The sequence below is a fragment of the Saccopteryx leptura genome, chromosome 2, assembly GCF_036850995.1.
Source record: "Saccopteryx leptura isolate mSacLep1 chromosome 2, mSacLep1_pri_phased_curated, whole genome shotgun sequence".
Taxonomy (NCBI): Eukaryota; Metazoa; Chordata; class Mammalia; order Chiroptera; family Emballonuridae; genus Saccopteryx; species Saccopteryx leptura.
In genome coordinates, this window is record NC_089504.1 from 200,912,524 (window position 1) to 200,933,355 (window position 20,832).

Genomic DNA, 20,832 nt, shown 5'->3' on the forward strand with positions numbered 1-20,832 from the left:
GCAAATAAAAAATTTAAATTTTTAAAAATTTACCTTCCTAACAGTGAGTTGCTTTAGCCTATGTGAGGTTTCTAATTTCCCAAAATTCCCTTCTATAACTTCCTACACATCAGTGGAGGGTAATAAGCCATTAACCCCAATCCATGGAGGGCTCACACGACCCCTATGTACTAGGGAGGGGAAGGGGAGAGGCAGATGGAGGGCCTGTCTCTGATAATACCATCCCCTATAATCCTGTTACTTATGATTCCATTACTTATTCTGGACTGTCCTGTCTATGTTTCCTATAATCCTATTACTCATGATCCCATCACTTGCAATTCATTTCAAAAAACTGTTAACCAGCAAAGTCCATACCCATGGTTAATTTCTAAATCCTTACCTAATCCTGTTCTTTTTCCTTTTCTAAAATTATTCTAAAGCAGGGGTCCCCAAACTATGGCCCGCGGGCCGCATGCGGCCCCCGGAGGCCATTTATCCAGCCCCGCCGCACTTCCAGAAGGAGCACTTCTTTCATTGGTGATCAGTGAGAGGAGCATAGTCCCCATTGAAATACTGGTCAGTTTGTTGATTTAAATTTACTTGTTCTTTATTTTAAATATTGTATTTGTTCCATTTTGTTTTTTTACTTTAAAATAAACACTGCACATAAAGATATGTGCAGTGTTCATAGGGATTTGTTCATAGTTTTTTTTTATAGTCCGGCCCTCCAACAGTCTGAGGGACAGTGAACTGGCCCCCTGTGTAAAAAGTTTGGGGACCCCTGTTCTAAAGCAAGGTTCTAATCTTTAATGCTATTCCTACCCTGTATTTTCCAAATAGGTAAAACTGAGACTAATTTCTATTCTATCCTTTCTCTAGTCTCGTGATGGTGAACCTTTTTATAAAAACTGCCCTGTAAAGTCAGGAGCCACAATCGTGGCCATTCACATGCAGGTTCATGTTGGATTCAGACAGACAGTAATGAAACAACGGAGCCAAGAACTGGTGGTCTATTACCTTTAATCCTAGCTTGCACTTGGCAGGCAAGTTAGGAACACACAGCGGGCTCCAAAACCCACTTATTCAGTGCTCACAGAGCTACTGACTTATCTGAGCTTCCTAGAATCAAAGGTTTCTAGCTCACCAGCCTTATTCACCTCTGTTCCCCATCTCCTTCTCTCTGCACAAACTGGCTTCTCTTTCAACACTCCACCATCTTGGCTGCTTCTCCTGGCCTCTTCCACATGGCCTCTTTCTGCTCTCTTCTCTGCTCTCTCCTCTCAGGAACCGAGAGAGCAAGCTCCCGGTCTGGCCCACTTTATATTGCAGAAATCAAAACCTTTAATCCAATATATAAAATAGGAAAGTCTTTAATACAAAGTCACTTATCTGAGGCATGATGGGATTGCACCACCCCACATCAAAAAGGGTGAAAAAAGCTTAGTCCTAAAACCAAGCCCCAGGCTACAAGGATCCTGCCTGCCCACAACCCGCTCCTACACATTAATATCACCTGGGTGATGGGCTTCCACGTGGGCAGCACCATCTTTAACAAAGTGAGCATAATATATTTTATCTGCTCAACAATCTACCCCTATGCTCACTTTACTACCCACAATCCACATCACCAGCATTCCTGTGCAAAAAAATTAGGCACATTACACAAATTACAGCAACATGACAAATCATACAATTTCAACAATTACAAAGGTACACTTTGCCAAAAGCACAAAATGTCCTCGGCCTTCTTTCTAGCCATGGGAAAAACTTCCTGGGATAGGAGAAGGGCCTCCAGCAAAGCTGCCCCCTACCCCCATCAGGGTATTTCACATTGTCCAAAATCCATAAGTCCATCCAACAAAGGAGCCAGTGCCCGCTCCAGTCAATCATAGTCCAGAAATCAGTCCATGCATACTGGGCCTCAGCCTCCCACCTCATCCCTGCCATACACTGTACCAAAGAGGAGCACGTGACAATGGCAGTCAGCATTTCCATCTCTACTCCAGAGAGCATGATGGAATCCACCCTTATGTACCAAAATTGCAGACCTACCAGGCCATAGTAGGTGCTCCTTCCAGCTGGGCTTGCATCTTCTGGAGACTGTGGATTGCAACTCCAGCTCAATTCTCCTCATCCTCCAAAGAGGAACTGAAAACACCAGCTCCAGCTGCTGGGCTCGAGCCCCAGGCTGCCATCACCTTTTACTCACAGACCTTGCAGCTTTGGCCCCGGCCTCCTGCTGCTGCTGGCTTTCTACAACATCCAGGACAATCTGCAACTCACAAACCTGTGAGTCCTCTTCCAGCAGCTGCTCCATTTCCAGGCAAATCTCACAAACCTGGTCGGCCTCCTCCTCCAGCACTTCCTCCAGCTCCACGGTCAGCATCTCTTTCACCCACATTTGCTCCATCTCTTTCCACTGCTTGGTTTGCAGGTCATGAGCAGCCTCTTCCACAGAGCTATCAGTTTCCTCACGCATAGTTGTAAATGCCAGCCAGCCTACAGTCCCCAAAAGGACAGCCATGGGGAACCATAACAGCAGCCAGTCCTCTACTCCACCAGTCAAAGGTGGTGGTGGCTCCATACTCATCTGTATTGAGTCCTGCCACAGACTATGCCAAATATAAAGCCAGTAGCCATGGCCACCATCACAGCTACCTGGCCAATGCAGGTTTGCATTGGATTAGGACAGACGGTAATAAAACAATGGAGCCAAGAACTGGTGGGCCATTAGCTTTAATCCTAGCTTGCACCCAGTGGGCAAGTAAAAACACACACTGGGCTCCAAAACCCACTCGTTCAGTGCTCACAAAGCTACTAACTTATCTGAGTTTCCTAGAATCAAAGGTTTCTAGCTCACCAGTCTTATTTATCTCTGTTCCCTATCTCTTTCTCTCTGCGCAAACTCTGCACAAACTGGCTTCTCCTTCAGCACTCCACCATTTTGGCTGCTTCTCCTGGCCTCCTCCATGTGGCCTTCTCTCTGCTCTCCTCTCTGCTCTCTCCTCTACTGCTAATCTCAAGAACCGAGAGAAAGCAAGCCCTCGGTCTGCCCCACTTTATATTGTGGAAATCAAAACCTTTAATCCAATATACAAAATAGGGAAGTCTCTAATACAAAGTCACTTATCTGAGGCATGATGGGATTGCACCACCCCACATCAAAAAGCGTGGGAAAGGCTTAGTCCTAAAACCAAGCCCCAGGCTACAAGGATCCTGCTGCCCACAGCCCGCCCCCAACACACATTAATATCACCTGGGCAATAGGCTTCCACGTGGGCAGCACCATCTTTAACAAAGTGAGCACAATATATTTTATCTGCCCAACACACCCACTTTTGCAGTGCTGGTCAACCTGGTCCCTCCCTCCCACTAGTGGGCATTCCAGCTTTCATGGTAGGCAGTAGCAGAGCACCCAAATGGCACTGTGATTGGCCCACCATGAAAGCTGGAATGCCCACTAGTGGGCAGGAGGGACCAGGTTTACCAGAACTGCAAAAGTGGGAAGTTTTTATAAAAAGGTTTGCCAGCACAGCTCTAGTCCCTTCACCCTTAGTTGTCCCTGCCAATTTAGTCTAGTGCCCTTCCCCTCGTGTTCTGCACACAGCACATCCCAGCCCTGCTTTCTGCTCTTTTCTCTCCCAAACCACTTACTTGTCAGCCCTTCACCCTAGAGGATGGGGAAACACTTCAAACTGTTCACAGAGAAGGCAGGAATTAGCACACTAATAAAAAGCAAGAAAAATAAGACAATTAACTAGCACTCAGAATAAAGAGTGTTTGACTATAGAGGACAGAAGACAAGAAGTAGGAGCCAACAGAAGAGAATAATTTCTTCAGGGGAGAAGTCAGGTAGAGTGCCCTGAAGCTAGAGGTCTTGGATCCAAGAAAAGAGATTTTATATTTTGGGGGCTTGTTTTACAAATTTTCTTTTACTTTTGCCCAGAAATTTCTAATTTTGCATGCAAAACTTCAATTCAGGCCTTAGAAATAGACACAGTTACACATTAAACAAAGACTTCACATACACAAATTAAAAATCAAGAAATTTCAATGAGCACACTTTACTTGTTCCAATTAAAATTATACTTGAGATATTTTTTGACAAACAAAGAGACAAAACAGATTACTCACTCACACAGCTCAATAGACAAAGGAAGGTATTCCACTTTCAGGGGCTTCTCAGGTGTTCTCCCAGCCACGTTCCCAGAACTTCAGCTTAGGCACCAGAGACCCCCATTCACACTCCAATCACTCAGGCCTCTCAGGTGTTCTCCTAGCCATGTTTCCAGAACTTTGGCTTAGGCACCAGAGACCCCCATTCACACACACAGCTCAGGGGTTTTAGACATAAGCATTAAAACAAAGACTAAGATCTCAATAAACAAAGAGAATTCTCTGGAAGTCCAAGGCGAGATTAATCAATCCAGGTTAGCTCAGTCTCCACTGATTCAGTGCGATGCGAGACTGACTAATCCTGGATAGACCCAATCTCCACTATACCTTTCTAGAGCACAAACAAAGTCCCTACTAATAGTTCTCTAGAGAACTGGACATCTCTGAAGGCCTGAGGCAGAACTGGTGGATCTGGTTCACTCAGTTCTCACTAATGTCCCTCCAGAGTATGAGCAGATATCCCCTAGAGTCCAAGGCAGGACCTAGAAACTCTCCACCAACGTCTCAGTCTTGGAGAGCGTACAGCGAACATGCTGACCATGTCTGATCTATTTCACCGTACCTCCAAACATAAAGAAGCAAAAGCAAGGGTTCAGAGGAAAGCTAGAAAATTCAGTAAAGCAAAAAGAGTTGCTTTACCTACCTCCTCGAGTTGTCTGCTGAATAGTCCAAATTGTCGAATTTGGGAACTGGGGGTGTGTAAAGCCAGAAGCCAAGGCCAGGGCCAAGGCTACCATCAGAGCAGCCCGGCTCTGGCAGGTTCGCCCTGGATTCGGAGAGTCGGTAAAGAAACAATGGAGCCAAAAACTAGTGGGCCATAGTCTTTAATTCTAGCTTGCACCCGGCGGGCAAGTAAAAACACACACTGGGCTCCAAAACCCAATCACATTCAGTGCTCACAAAGCTACTGATTTATCCGAGTTTCCTGGAATCAAAGGTTTCTAGCTCACCAGACTTATTCTCCTCAGTTCCCCATCTCCTTCCTTATCCCAGATACAAACTCTGCACAAACTGGCATCTCACTCAGCACTCCACCATCTTGGCTGCTTCTCCTGGCCTCCTCCACGTGGCCTTTCTCTGCTCTCCTCTGCTCTCTCTTCTAATGATAATCTCCCAGGAACCAAGAGGGAAAACTCTCGTTCCGTCCCCATTTTATAGTGTAGAAATCCAAACCCTTAATCCAATATACAAAATAGGGAAGTCTCTAATACAAAGTCACTTCTCTGAGGCATGATTGGATTGTACCACCCCACATCAAAAAGGGTGGGAAAGGCTTAATCCCAAAACCAAGCCCCAGGCTACAAGGATTCTCAACACACATTAATATCACCTGGGTGATAGCCTCCTCGTGGGCAGCGTAATCTTTAACAAAGTGAGCATAATACATTTTATCTGCCCAACAGGGTGTCTACTGGAGAACAGTCCAGACCCACAGGAAGACCGAGAGCCCTGAAAAGTGTCAGGTGGCGTGCTTCTTCACAAGATTGAAGCGGGGCAGTGCAATTCAGCAAAGAGTCCATCCGATTCGGGGTGTCTCTACCCGGTGACGCAAAACACTGGATCCGGGATGAGCCCCCAAATGTTATAAAGTACTGCACCCCAGATTCTGAAAGGCACCATACCTCACTTCATCAAGTCCAAATAGAGACACCCAGTCCAGATAAATTTTGAAGAGTTTTATTAAAGGAGGAATTTTTAAATATGCCGTCTGCATATGGCTGACACAGGGCATCAGCAGGCCCAAATCATGCAGTCCCTAAAATAGTTCAAGGGGCTTCCTATATACCCTTGATCACACGCGGCTGGGGGAGAGCATGACATTATGGCACAGTCATTAACAAGATTATAACATTTGTCTAGAGCAGTGGTAGTCAACCTGGTCCCTATCGCCCATTAGTGGGCATCCCAGCTTTCATGGTGGGCAGTAGCAGAGCAACCAAAGTATAAACAAAAAGATAGATTTAACTATAGTAAGTTGTTTTATAAAGATTTATTCTGCCAAACTTAGCAAAAATCTGACATAAAGTACTTGGTAAGTAATTATTATTATATGCTTTAACTTGCTGTAACTCTGCTTTATAAATTTTATAAAGTAAAGTTACTTCCCTACTTTATAAATCACCATTACTGTGGAACTGGTGGGCAGTTAGAAAATTTTACTACTAACAGAGATACAAAAGTGGGCGGTAAGTATAAAAAGGTTGACTACCCTTGGTCTAGGGCAGTGGTCCCCAACCTTTTTTGGGCCACGGATCGGTTTAAAGTCAGAAAATATTTTCATGGACTGGCCTTTAGGGTGGGACAGATAAATGTATCACGTGACAGAGACAACCATCAAGAGTGAGTCTTAGACAAATGTAACAGAGGGAATCTGTTCACTTTTTAAAAATAAAACATCAATTAGACTTAAATATAAATAAAACAGAAATAATGTAAATTATTTATTCTTTCCCTGCGGACTGGTACCAAATGGCCCATGGACCGGTACCGGTCTGCGGCCTAGGGGTTGGGAACCACTGGTCTAGGGTAACACAGAAACATTAAGACTTTCAAGGTAACACAATCAAAGATATTTACAAATCTTTTAGGGTTCCTCTTCCCTCACTAGCCTAGAGGTATTTTACTCTCAAGATTCCAGGAAAGGGAGGAACTACAATCAATGCAAGGTGGTATGTAAATTCTGCCTCCTATTGAAAAGGAAGAAGTTTCTCAGTTAACCTTAATCCTTTCAGAGAACTTAAAACCAAATGACCCTAGTCATCCTAGTAAGTCAGGAGACTTTTACATTCCTTTTCCTCCATTTTCCAAGGAAAGGACAGGAAAGCCTGACCTTTTCTTCCTAGAATATCAACATTTATTTGCAGCTTTTTGGTGCCTTACAAAAAAAGATCCCTGGGCGATTATCTTGAAGCAAAGTTAAGGAACTACTAGTTTAATCCATCCATCCTTATAGTTTGGGGTGGGGTTAAGGGTCACACAGATCTTTAACCCAATAAAGGCTATGGTCTCTCACTCTAGATGCTACTATTTTATATACAAAATCTGGCATAGAATTTCAGGGGACTTACAGATCTTAAGAAACGAATCTGGGAAACTGTTGGTCAAATAAGTTTGTAAATATGATATATATGTTTGCTCGCTTGTGACTTATATTGGGTATGGGGGACAGGTTATAAGCAGGCCAGGTTGTTGTAGCCTGGGGTTTGGTTTTGGGACTGAGCTTTTCCCCACACCCTTGACTGATTGTATGATCTGGGTGGTGCACTCTCATGAGGAATCCAATTGTGCCTTGGATAGGTGACTTTGTGTTGGGGACTTCCTTGTTTGTATATTGGATTAAGGGATTTTGGTTTTCTACACTATAAAGTGGGACAGACCAGGAGCTGGCTCACTCAGTTCCTGCTATCACAATTGCAGGGGCTTCCCTGATCCCTTGCCCTTCATGGGAAAAGCTGGTTTTCTGCTTTTCCCTTGTCTTCTTTTGTGGTTTGCCTGTCTTGGTGAGACACCAATAAATAGGATGGCCCCCCATCCTCTGACTCCGCCATTTCTTTGTCGTCTGCCCGAATCCAATGGGAACCTGCATGTGAATGGCCACAATGGCGGCTCCTGGCCTTACAGAACCCTTTGTAGTAAGGTACCAAAAAGCTGAAAAATTAATATTGATATTCTAGGAGAAAAGGTCAGGCTTTCCTGTCCCATCCTTTGGGGAGAGGAGGGAGAAGAATGTAGAAGTTTCTGGCTTGCAAGAACAATGGGTCATTTAGTTTTAAATCTAAAATAAAGGTTAACTGAGAAACTTCTCTTTCAATGGGAGACAGGCTTTATACCACCTATAAAGCCAGTATCCATGACCACCATCACAGCTGCCTGGCCCATGCAGGTTTGCATTGGATTCGGACAGTCGGTAAAGAAACAATGGAGCCAAAAACTGATGGGCCATCATCTTTAATCCTAGCTTGCACTGGCAGGCAAGTAAAAACACACACTGGGCTCCAAAACCCACTCATTCAGTGCTCACAAAGCTACTGACTTATCCGAGTTTCCTAGAATCAAAGGTTTCTAGCTCACCAGACTTATTGACCTCTGTTTCCTATCTCCTTCCTTCTCCCTGCACAAACTCTGCACAAACTGGCTTCTCACTCAACACTCCGTCATCTTGGCTGCTTCTCCTGGCCTCCTCCACGTGGCCTTTCTCTGCTCTGCTCTCTAACGCTAATTTCAGGAATGGAGAGAGCAAGCTCCTGTTCTGCCCCCATTTTATAGTGTAGAAATCCAAACCTTTAATCCAGTATACAAAATAGGGAAGTATCTAATACAAAGTCACTTATCTGGGGCATGATGGGATTTCACCACCCCATATCAAAAAGGGTGGGAAAGGCTTAGTCCTAAAACCAAGCCCCAGGCTACAAGGATCCTGCCTGCCCACAGCCCGCCCCCAACACACACTAATATCACCTGGGTAACAGGCTTCCATGTGGGCAGTGCCATCTTTATTTTTTATTTTATTTTTTATTTTTTTTATTTATTCATTTTAGAGGGGGGGAGGAGAGAGAGAGAGAGAGAGAGAGAAGGGGGAAGAGCAGGAAGCATCAACCCCTATATGTGCCTTGACCAGGCAAGCCAGGGTTTTGAACCAGCAACCTCAGTGTTTCCAGGTTGACGCCTTATCCGCTGCGCCACCACAGGTCAGGCCCTGGGCAGTGCCATCTTTAACAAAGTGAGCATAATATATTTTATCTGCCCAACACCACCCTACATTGATTGTAGTTCCTCCCCCTTCCTGGAATCTTGAGAGTAACATACCTAGGCAAAGGAGGGGAGATGAACCCTAAACGATTTGTAAACATCTTTGATTGTGTTACCTTGAACATCTTAATGTTTCTGTGTATCCCCTTGTTGGGCAGATAAAATGTATTATGCTCACTTTGTTAAAAATAGGCGCTGCCCACGTGAGGCCGTCGCCCAGGTGATATTAATGTGTGTTGAGAATCCTTGTAGCCTGGGTCTTGGTTTTGGGATTAAGCCTTTACCACCCTTTTTTGATGTGGGGTGGTACAATCCAATCATGCCTCAGAGAAGTGACTTTGTATTAGAGACTTCCCTATTATGTATATTGGATTAAGGGTTTGGATTTCTACACTATAAAATGGGGTCGGAGCGGGAGCTTGTGCTCTTGGTTCCTGAGGTTAGCATGAGAGAGCAGAGAGAGTAGAGCCAGCAACAGAAGGAGGCCATGTGGAGGAGGCCAGGAAAAGCAGCCAAGATGGCAGAGTGCTGAGTGAGATGCCAGTTTGTGTACAGTTTGTATCTGGGATAAGGAAGGAGATGGGGAACTGAGGAGAATAAGTCTGGTGAGCTAGAAACCTTTGATTCTAGGAAACTCGGATAAGTCAGTGGCTTTGTGAGCACTGAATGTGATTGGGTTTTGGAGCCCAGTGTGTGTTTTTACTTGCCTTCCGGGTGCAAGCTAGGATTAAAGACTATGGCCCACCAGTTTGTGGCTCCATTGTTTCTTTACCGACTGTCCAAATCCAATGCGAACCTGCATGGGCTGGGCGGCTGTGATGGTGGCCCTGGCCTTGGCTTCTGGCTTTACACCCCTAAACAAATGTTGTAAGCTCTTGCCATGATGTCATGCTCTTCCCTGCCCGTGTGTGATCAAGGGTATATAAACAGCTCCCGAAATGTTTTTTGGGCACCTGATTTGGGATTGTAACTCCCCCATGTCAGCCATAAGTGGCCGGCATATTTAATAAATCTACTCTGTTGGGCAGAGAAAATATATTATACTCACTTTGTTAAAGATGGCACTGCCCACTTGGAAGCCTGTTGCCCAGGTGATAGTATTAATTGCCCTTCTTGCTTGGGATGGGCGTGATTGTATTAGTATATGTTGGGGGAGGTCTTTCCTGCCAAAAGGTTTTAAAAGGAAGAGTGATTACATTCTAGGAGGAGCAAAGACCACGTGGAGGAAAGGAGAAGCAGCCAAGATGGCAGAGTACTGAAGGAGAAGCCAGTTTGTGCAGAGTTTGTGCAGAGAGAAGGAGATGGGGAATAGAGGTGAATAAGGTTGGTGAGGTTAGAAACCTTTGATTCTAGGAAACTCGGATAAGTCAGTAGCTTTATGAGCACTGAATGCAGAGTGTGTTTTTACTTGCCCACAAGGTCTAAGCTAGGAGTAAAGCTAATGGCCCACTAGTTCTTGGCTCCAATATTTCATTACCATGGGTCCAAATCTAATGCAAACTTGCATGGGGCAGGCAGCTGTGATGGTGGCTGTGGCTACTGGCTTTACATCCTCCTTTAATAAAACTCTTCAAAATTAATCTGGACTTGGTGTCTCTACATAAACCCGCGGAATTGAGGTACAGGTACTTGACAACACCCTGGGGGGGTGGGGGCTCAAGGTCCCCAGTAAAAATCCCCAGATACACATCTTCAGCTCCAGTCACGGTGACGTAAGCTCTCTGTTCCCTCCAGAATGGCACTGGCCCTTCTTTACAGAAGCACGGGCCTAGTGTCACCAAGCCCAAGTTCCCGCAGGGCCGTGGTTTCCCCAAAGCAGCAAGGGGAGCAGTTGCTCAAGGTCCCCAGGAGCGCTTGCGCTTCCGGGAGCCAGCCCCGCCCCTGCCCAAGGCTGCCTTGCGCGCGCACCAGGCGCCTCCCGCCCAGTCCCCTCCCCTCGCCGCCTCCGCTGTCCCCTTTCCCGGCAGCCATCGCCAGCCCGCGCCGGTCCTACCTCCTCCCACCCTGTTCGCTTCCGCAGCCTCGGGCGCGCAGGGCAGCGTTCCCTGCGCGACCCCTCCTGCAGCCCGCAGAGCGGGTGGAGCACCGACTCTCAGGCGTGCGCTGTGCTAGCCCTAGCCGCCCAGTGACGATGAGCTGCGGCGCGGGAGCCGCAGAGCGCAGGTGGGCGCAGCACGGGCCTGGGGGGGGGGGGGCGCGGAGGTGGTCCCCGCAAAGTGAGGGCGGGGGCTTCGGTAGCACACGGACCGCGGGCTCTGCCCCCGTCTTTGACTGGGCAGGGTGAGGGCTACACTGTAGCCAGGCATCTCCGCTCCGGCCGCACAAAGACCTCTTCCACGCCAGCACCTGCCCTGGGTGGGGCGCAGACCATGCGGAGGTGAGGCGTCCCTGCGGCCCAGGGCCAGATGGTCGCATCTAGGTAGGGCAGGCGGCTCCGGGGTCGCGCGCAGGCCCCCGGGCGGGAGGCGATGGCGCGCAGCTGGAAGTGGGGGGGCGCGCGGATCCGGGGGCGCGGCCTACAGGCCAGGGGCGGGGGCGCGTGGCTGGGGGGCGCGGCCCACGGGCGGGAGGCGGTGGGAGGAGGTGGCGCACGTTTGGGGGGGGCGCGGTCTAAGGTTGGGGGGCGGGGTCCACGGGCGGGAGGAGGTGGCGTGAAGTTGGGGGGCGCGGCCTACAGCTTGTGGGGTGGACCCACTCCCTGGCGGCGCTGATGCCCTCTGCTGTTACTGCTTTTCAAGGGGCAGTGGCCATGGCCGCAGGTGCATGTGCCTTGTTTACATCTTGGCGGTGGCAGTGGCGGTGGCTGGCGGCTGAAGAGGGCAGAATGCAGTGCTTGCCTCCCTTGCTCTTCGCGGTGGATTGGCTCTCTTTCCGCCTCCGCAAGTGACTCCCGGCCCCAAGTCCCGGCTTCTGACGTTCTCATATGTGCCCACCTCTCCAGCTTCAGGTCCCCGGAGTCCCTGCCCTCTCTGTACCTGGAGAAGAACGTGGGACCCCAGTAGCATACTCAGTATTTTTCTGAACACCGCTGGCACTTTGGCCACTGACTTATAAATAATTTGGAGAGCGGGAATAGTTCCCTAAGGGACCCCTTTGCTTATGCGTGGGGCCCCCCACATCTGTCAGCCCCCCACCCACATGTGGCACTAACTTGATGTCTTGCCCGCAAAACTTTTTGCTTGAAGGATTTCTGCTATTGTAAAGGTAGCCAGTGCCCTTTAAAAGTGGCTTTTTACGTGAAAAAATTAAGAACTGATTTGGGGAAGCCCTAACTGTTGTGGGCTGGTCATCTTCCAGAAGTACTTGCTTTCATCTGCAAAAGATATGTGATGGGTGGTTTGTGAGATTTATTGTTTTCAGTAATCCTGTCATTGTAGTCATTGCTTGCAGGAAGTCCACCCAGAGCAGTGCAGAAACACTCAGCAAAGATTATGGTCTGCAGAGAATTTACATTTGGGACAGTCACAAACTGCAAAACAAAGTTTCTATTCAATACTTTCTATAGGAACAGCTAGAGGAAGAAGGGAATGCCAAGGTTTCAAGAGTCCATGCTAAAGTTTTTCATAAATCATTAAACATTTGGCCCAGCTTCTCATGGTGGAGGGAGGTATTTTTGGGGGGTTTTGGTTTGTTTCTTTCTTTAAAACACTGTTGCAAGCAGGAAGATAGAAAAGTCTGTCCGGTTTTATAATTGATGTTAGGAGCATCAATAAAACCACACTGGAACATGAGCTGAGGCCCCTTCCAACATCAAACATGCTTTTGAGCGGTTTCACTCAACAGCAAGACTTGTGAATGATTGTTGAAAGAACTTGGAATCAAATTGTGGCTAAAAGTCAAGTTTTTCCCTAAGGAACAATAGAAAGAGGAAGTGAATGGAAATATAGCATGTGAAATTAGCACAGCTATTTACACAAAAAGAGCTAACCAAACATTAGCTACAGGCCATTCAGAATTGCCAGCTCTCTGGAACCTGCCCTGGCCGGTTTGCTCAGTAGTAGAGCGTTGTCCTGGCGTGCGAATGTCCTAGGTTTGATTCCTGGTTAGGGCACACAGGAGAAATAACCATCTGTTTCTCCACCCCTCCCTCTCCTCTCTCTTTCTCCCACAGCCATGGCTCAGTTGGTTCAAGCACATCAGCCCAGGTGCCTCAGGTGTTAAAAACAGCTTGGTTGCGATCATGGCCCCAGATGGACAGAGCACTGGCCCAGGTCAGGGTTGCTGGGTGGATTCTGGTTGAGGTGCATGTAGGAGTTTGTCTCTCTATCCCCCTCCTCCCCCCCTCACTTGGAAAAGATGGAAAAAGAAAATGTTGACCCTCCTCTACCCTTTCCATGAAAACTTCTTAGTCCACTATCTCATCTTTTGGCCCCTTCAGGGCCAAGATGGTTGCTAATGTGTCATTTCACATTTCAGTGTGGCAGCAAAGTCCATATAATTCTGTGTCAGGCAAGGGTGAGGTGCCATTCCTCTTTTAAAAAATATATTTTTTTAAATTTTTCAGTTATTGTTGATATACAATATATTAATTTCAGGTGTACAGCCCAGTGATGAGACATTACAGAACTTACTAAATGGGCATCCTGATAATTCTCACACTCATCTGATACCTTACATAGCTGTTAATATATTGACTACATTCCCTATGCTGTAATTTACATCCCCATGACTATTCAACAACCAATTTGTACTTATTAATGAGGTACAATTCTTAGTAAACTGTAAAGCACCCTCCAAGTGTTTGCTACTGTTGCTTGTAATTTTTGCTAGCTGCACAGTATGCCACTCTTGATACGTAGCCATTCCCACATTTTTTGGCCATTTAAGCTGTTATTACAGATTTCTGAAGTATTGAGGAAAAGAGCCTTCTACCTTATGTCTAATTACATACTGTATCCCAGGGGTCGGGAACCTATGGCTTGCGAGCCAGATGTGGCTCTTTTGATGGCTGTATCTGGCTCACAGACAAAGCTTTAATAAAAATGATAACATTAAAAATATAAAACATTCTCATGTATTATATAACCCATTCATTTCCTATCGCTCATGTTCATGGTTGCGGGTGGCTGGAACCAATCACACCTGTCCTCCAGGACAACACCAAATTTTTATTGGATAATGCGTAATGTACACGGGTCGTTATATGGCTCACCCAAAATTATATATATATTTTTTTAAATATTTATTTTATTTTATTTATTCATTTTTAGAGAGGAGAGAGAGAGACAGAGAGAGGAGAGAGAGAGAGAGACAGAGAGAAAGAAGGGGGAGGAGCTAGAAGCATCAACTCCCATATGTGCCTTGACCAGACAAACCCAGGGTTTTGAACCGGCGACCTCAGCATTTCCAGGTCGACGCTTTATCCACTGCGCCACCACAGGTCAGGCCACAAAATTATATTTTAAAATATGTGGCATTCATGGCTCTCTCAGCCAAAAACGTTCCCGCCCCCTGCTATATCCGGTCATTTATTTGTCCTCCTTTCTCCCCCCCACCCAGTGCAAACTGTATACCAAACAATGGGAATGTAGAATCTTTGGCTGCACTCGTGCGTGCGCGTGCACACACACACACACACACACACACACACACACACACACAGCAGAGCAGTACAATAAAACCATTAATCCAGTTGTATACCAAATGTTGGCTCAGGGAGGGGAATCAAGAAGGGCTGAGTGGTGGGATTCCCCGCTCCAGTGCAGCCCCAGCCCAGGTGAGCTCTTCTTGCCCACCCTGAGCACTTAGGATTTCTTTTTCTTCTCTCTGTCTCTGCCTCCTCTCCTCCTAGTCCTCTCACTGCTGAGAATGCTCCTGCTGCCTCCCTCTTCCCTGCCAGCCCAGTTCCAACCCTTTCCCTTACTGGCCCCATTTCCCTTTGGAGTACATTATGCAGAGTCATTAACAGTTACAAAAAGGAAGAAGGGAGTAAGCCCTAAAAACTGCATGCCTCTCACCAATTCCTGCCACCTCACCCCTGCCGTTTAGGCTTTATCGCAGTGCAGTCACCTTTGTCACCTTTTCCCATTGTCTCCCAGGGGCATTCTCTGTTTGGCCTGCAAAGCCAGAGTCCTACTTTTCCCAAGATGCTGAAAACTGTTTGTGTGTGTGTGTGTGTACGTATGTATACACAGTCATACAGAAAACACAGACAAGTGTACAACCTAATGAATTATCACAAAGTAAACACATCTCTCTAATAACCACCCAAGTCGAGAAATAAAACATGGCACCCCAGAAATGCCCCTCATATTCCTTTTACTGTCATGTTCCTCCTCCCCAAAGCAACCAGAAATTAGTTTTGCCTGCTTATAAACTTTATCAAAGTAGAATCACACAGTGTATATACCCTTTGTGTGTGAGAGTGATACACATGGTGTGTGTAGCTGTTCTTTTGTTCCCGCTAAGTAACTATCACATTTGGTTCATCTGTTCTGTTCTTGATGAGCATGGTAGTTTCCAGCTTTTGCCTTTTACAAATAATGAAGCAGTGAGTCATTTAGCCTTTTCATACCCATAGAGCTACCAGTTTTACCTAGTGTGACTGCAAAAAGGGAGGAAGAGGGGGAGGTGAAGGAGCCAGCCTGGAGAGCCCACCCTGTGGCTTTCCCACTTTTGCCAGAGCTAAATACCTTCAGAAGCATCAGAAGTGTGCTCATTCAGGGACCCGGACACAGAAGAAAAAAGCCATGGAGGGGGGATTTTGTCATGGGCAAGTTGGTGGAAGTGGTGATGTTTGGGATGTTTAGTAAAGAAACTGGGTGATGATGAGAAACCAACCTGGCTAGGAATGTGCCCCCTACGGGGATCGATAGCTGGCAGCTCAAGGTACCTAACCTCTTTCCTACCTGCTCCTGCCTACCACCTTCCCCTTCTTAAGACCCTGATCCACCCCAGGCCCTGGTCCCATACAGCTTGGCACTGAGGAAGTCCTGTCTTGGGCAATATGGAGGTGACTCTATTGTTGGCTTCCAGAGTTCGATTCTGAATGAAGGCTGTTTCCCTGAAGTATGCTTTAAAATTACCTAACTTCCTGAGAGGGATTTTTCATCTAGTCTACAGCTTCTTGGGTAGGGTAGACTGTTTATGTGGCCTGGGAGAGTGAGGTTTTCTTTAGGGAAATGCTTGGGCCTTTTGGACGCAACACAGGTAATGTCTGAACCTGCAGATTGCCAGTACATCGCAGAGGGGCAGGCACCACTTCCACCAACTTGCCCATGACAAAATCCCCCCTCCATGGCTTTTTTCTTCTGTGTCCGGGTCCCTGAATGAGCACATGTGTGATGTTGGAGACAGATTCTGGGGCCCTGCACAACAATTGACATTCTCTGCTCCCACGTTTCAGTTAATCTTAGAGACTTCAGTTATTCCCACAGACTGAGTGGTTGCCGTCAGTTTGGTTACACAGTTAGGGTTTCTCCACTTCCCTGTCCCTTCTCATCTCCTGCCACTCTCCCCCCGACCATACTAGCTGTTCTTGGATCTTGATCAACTTCTTCCTGCCTCAGATAGAATCCACCCCTGTCTCCCTGCCACCCACCCAGTTCTTCATCCCTGGTCCATTCTTGCTTATCCTCTTTGGTTCAGTTTAAATGTGACTTCCCCCAGAGCCCTCCCCAATACCTCAATCTTAGAAAAGCTCTCTTGTCTTTTCTCAAAGCACTCCCTGTTTCTGATGCAGGAGGAGTTTCCCCATCGGGCTGCTGGTTAATCTGCTGGTTTCTCTCTCTTTCTCTCTTTCTTTTTTCCTTTTGTCAGTCAAATAAGTTTGTAAATATGATATATATGTTTGCTTGCTTATAGTTTGCACTGGGTGTGGGAGACAGGCTCTAAGCCAGCAAAGTCATTATAGCCTAAGGCTTAGTTTTAAGACTAAGCCTTTTACGCCCTTTTAATACTAAGATCTTAACACTAAGCTTTTCCCCACGCCCTTGACTGATTGCATGATGTGGGGTGGTACACTCTCATGAGGAATCCCATTTATGCCTCAGATAAGTGGCTTTGTATCAGAGACTTCCTTATTTGTATATTGGATTAAAGGTTTTAATTTCTACACTATAAAATAAGGGAGACGGGGATGGGGGGGGGGCTCTCTCTGGGGTTCCTGCCATCAGCATTGCAGAGGAGAAGCAGCCAAGATGGCAGAGTGCTGAAGGAGAAGCCAGTTTGTGCAGTTTGTGCACAGAGAAGGAGATGGGGAACAGAGGTGAATAAGGCTGATGAGGTAGAAACCTTTGATTCTAGGAAACTCGGATAAGTCAGTGGCTTTGGGAGCCCTGACTGGAAAGGGAAGTGTTTTCCCACTGTGTGTATTTCTTGCCCGCTGGGTGCAGGCTAGGATTAAAGCTAATGGCCCACCAGTTCTTGGCTCTATTGTTTCATTACCGTCTGTCCGAATCCAATGCAAACCCACATGGGCCAAGTGGCTGTGATAGTGGCCGTGGCTACTGGCCTTACACCTTTCTTTCTATTTTCCCATTTATTGAGAGAAAGAGAGAAAGGATAAGTGAGAGAGGGGGTAAATGAGAGAGAGAGAAGCATGAACTCATTGTTCCACCTAGTTGTTCCATTGTGTTGTGTACTCACTGATTGCTTCTTGTATGTGCCCTGACCAGGGATCAAACCCATGACCTCATTGTGCCCAGGCAACACTTTATCTGCTGAGCCACCTGGCCAGGGCCTCACTGCTGTTTTCTTGAAGGCACAGACCCAGTTGCTTTGTTCACTGGTGCCTGGCACACAATCCATGCAGTTTGTTAAATGAACAAATTGATACATAAGCCAGGGCGCTGAGACAAGATGTGGTCTCTGCTTATGAATTGCTATGTATTTATTGAGTATTTATTCACTTGACCTCTCCTGTAGTCCCATCTCCCCCTCTGTAAAGTGATTAATTAGACTTGGAGGATCTTGTAGGTTACTTTTGGTTTCAACTTTTTCTTAACAGTTAGAGTATCCTGTTTGGGGTATGGTTGCACTCTGAAAATGCAAGCTAGCCTTAGCATCTGTATGGCCAGGGCCCACCATTGTGGCCATTCACATGCAGGTTCACATTGGATTCGGACAGTCGGTAATGAAACAACGGAGCCAAGAACTGGTGGGTCATAAGCATTAATCCTAGCTTGCACCCGGCAGGCAAGTAAAAACACACAGTGGGCTCCAAAACCCACTCATTCAGTGCTCATAAAGCTACTGACTTATCCAAGTTTCCTAGAATCAAAGGTTTCTAGCTCACCAGCATTATTCACCTCTGTTCTCCATCTCCTTCTCTCTGTACAAATACTGCACAAACTGGCTTTTCCCTTAGCACTCCACCATCTTGGCTGCTTCTCTTCTTCTCCACGTGGCCTTTATCTGCTCTCCTTTCTCTGCTTTCTCCTCTAATGCTAATCTCAGGAACTGAGAGAGAGCAAGCTCCCGGTCTGCCCCACTTTATAGTGTAGAAATCAAAACCTTTAATCCAATATACAAATAAAGAAGTCTTTGATACAAAGTCACTTATCTGAGGCATAATGGGATTCCTCATGAGAGTGTACCACCCCACCATGCAATCAGTCAAGGGTGTGGGGAAAAGCTTAATCTTAAAACTAAGCCTCAGGCCATAACCACCCTGCCTGTTTACAGCCTGTCCCCCACACCCAATGCAAACTATAAGCGAACAAACATATATCATATTAAAAACTTATTTGACCAACACCCACCAAGGGCAAGGGATTGGGGAGACCCCTGCAATAGTGATAGCAGGAACCTAGAGAGAGCAAGCTCCCATCTGCCCCACTTTATAGTATAGCAATCAAAACCTTTAATCCAATATACAAACAAGGAAGTTTCTGATACAAAGTCACTTATCTGAGGCATAATGGGATTCCTCATGAGAGTGCACCACCCCACATCATGCAATCAGTCAAGGGTGTGGGGAAAATCTTAGTCTTAAAACTAAGCCTCAGGCTATAACTATCCAGCCTGCTTACAGCCTGTACCCCCCCCCCCACACACACACACAATGCAAACTATAAGCAACCAAACATATATATCCATTTATAAACTATTTGACCAACAGCATCCTAGTTTATCTGGCCTTGCAGTTAAGTTACATTGTAACCTGTGTTCTTAGTGTAAGAGCTCAGTTCTTCCCAGTTCATCACAGCCTATTCTGAGATAATACTGTCAACTTAAAAAAAAAAAACAACTTCCCAAACCTGTAAAAATTTTTATGCGTTTTTTTGAGCCAAACTGACTTTTGCCCGAAAGCAGAGTCTCAAGCAGATTGAGAAAGTGCTCCAGAAAATGGCGATTTCGCCACTTATTTTATACATCAGAGTCAAAGGGGAAGATGGAAGGGGTTGGGGAGGCAGAAGAAAGCAAAGCAGGGAAATCTCTGGGATTGGATAAAAAGTAAAAATTAATATACTTCTTTTACACAGGGAGACACAAGATAGGAAGTTAATTAACATGATAATAACAATGAAGGGGTTTGTTGGTTCCTGCTCTGGTGGAATGCCTGCCCTGAGGGGGCAGAAAAAGATTACCTCCATACCTCAAAGGCATGTGATCAGGTACACTATTTTAGATGCAAAAGGCAACTGACAGGCTTCAAAGCAAACATTGACCTTAGTTCAGATAGAGAATAACTCCCTAGGACATTTCTACCCACTATAAACCCCTTTTAGTTAAAAAGTTTCAATTTCATACCATCCTGTGTGGTTACTTTGGGTCCCTGAGTCTGTAAGGACACCGTGTAGGCTTTCTCTGAGCTTGTCAGGGTCAGCGTGTGGTGCCTCTTCCATCCACAATACTGTATAGCTTAAATTTGTTTTTATTTTGCTTTTCTTGCATCACATTCGTTTATTTACTGATTTGCCTCCATTAGTGTGCCTCTTGGGGGGACAGATTCATGAGTCTGTTACTTTTATATCCCCTTATGTAAAGCCAGTAACCAGGGCCACCATCACAGCCGCCCGGCCCATGCAGGTTCACGTTGGATTTGGACAGACGGTAATGAAACAACAGAGCCACGAACTAGTGTACCATTAGCTTTAATCCTAGCTTGCACCCGGCAGGCAAGTAAAAACACACACTGGGCTCCAAAACCCACTCATTCAGCTCTCACAAAGCTACTGACTTATCCGAGTTTCTTAGAAGCAAAGGTTTCTAGCTCACCAGACTTATTCACCTCTGTTCCCCGTCTCCTTCCTTCTCCCTGCACAAACTGGCTCCTCCTTCAGCACTCCACCATCTTGGCTGCCTCTTCTGGCCTCCTCCACGTGGCCTTACTGTGCTCTCCAACCTGCTCTGTCCTCTAATGCTAATCTCAGGAACCGAGAAAGAGCAAGCTCCCGGTCTGCCCCACTTTATAGTGTAGAAAGCAAAACCATTAATCTAATATACAAACAAGAAAGTCTCTGATGCAAAGTCACCCATCTGAGGTATAATGGGATTCCACCACCCTACATCAAAAAGGGCGGGAAAGGCTTAGTCCTAAAACCAAGCCCCAGGTTACAAAGATCCTGTCTACCCACAGCCTATCCCCAACACACATTAATATCACCTGGGTGACGGGCTTCCATGTGGGCAGCGCCATCTTTAACAAAGTGAGCATAATATATTTTATCTGCCCAACACCTTCCACCTAGAATAGCACATGTTATATGGTAAATAGGTGTTTGTTAATTTGAGTTGATAGAAGACATCTGTATTGTAGAGTATTACTTTCGTTAACATTATGCTCTGGGAAGTATAGCTACTTGTGATTATACAAATTAACTCTAGTTTGTGACTAATTTAAACTCTTTCACTTTGTAAAGCCAGTAGCCGGGTAACCATCACAGCCGCCTGGCCAATGCAGGTTCGCATTAGATTCAGACAGACGATAATGAAACAGTGGAGCCAAGAACTGGTGGGCCATTAGCTTTAATCCTAACTTGC

The 20,832-nt window shown here is 46.3% G+C and overlaps 1 protein-coding gene across 1 annotated transcript in view; it reads left to right on the forward strand.

The window, feature by feature from the left end:
* Positions 1–4,688: 4,688 nt before the first annotated feature.
* LOC136391769 (uncharacterized) overlaps positions 4,689–20,832 on the forward strand; it is a 55,715-nt gene continuing 39,571 nt past the window's right edge. Inside the window, exons 1-3 of the mRNA XM_066363586.1 lie at positions 4,689–4,937; positions 5,562–5,701; positions 10,642–11,070. Of these exons, the coding sequence (XP_066219683.1) occupies positions 4,689–4,937; positions 5,562–5,701; positions 10,642–11,070 (818 nt within the window). The remainder of the gene's footprint in view (positions 4,938–5,561; positions 5,702–10,641; positions 11,071–20,832) is intronic.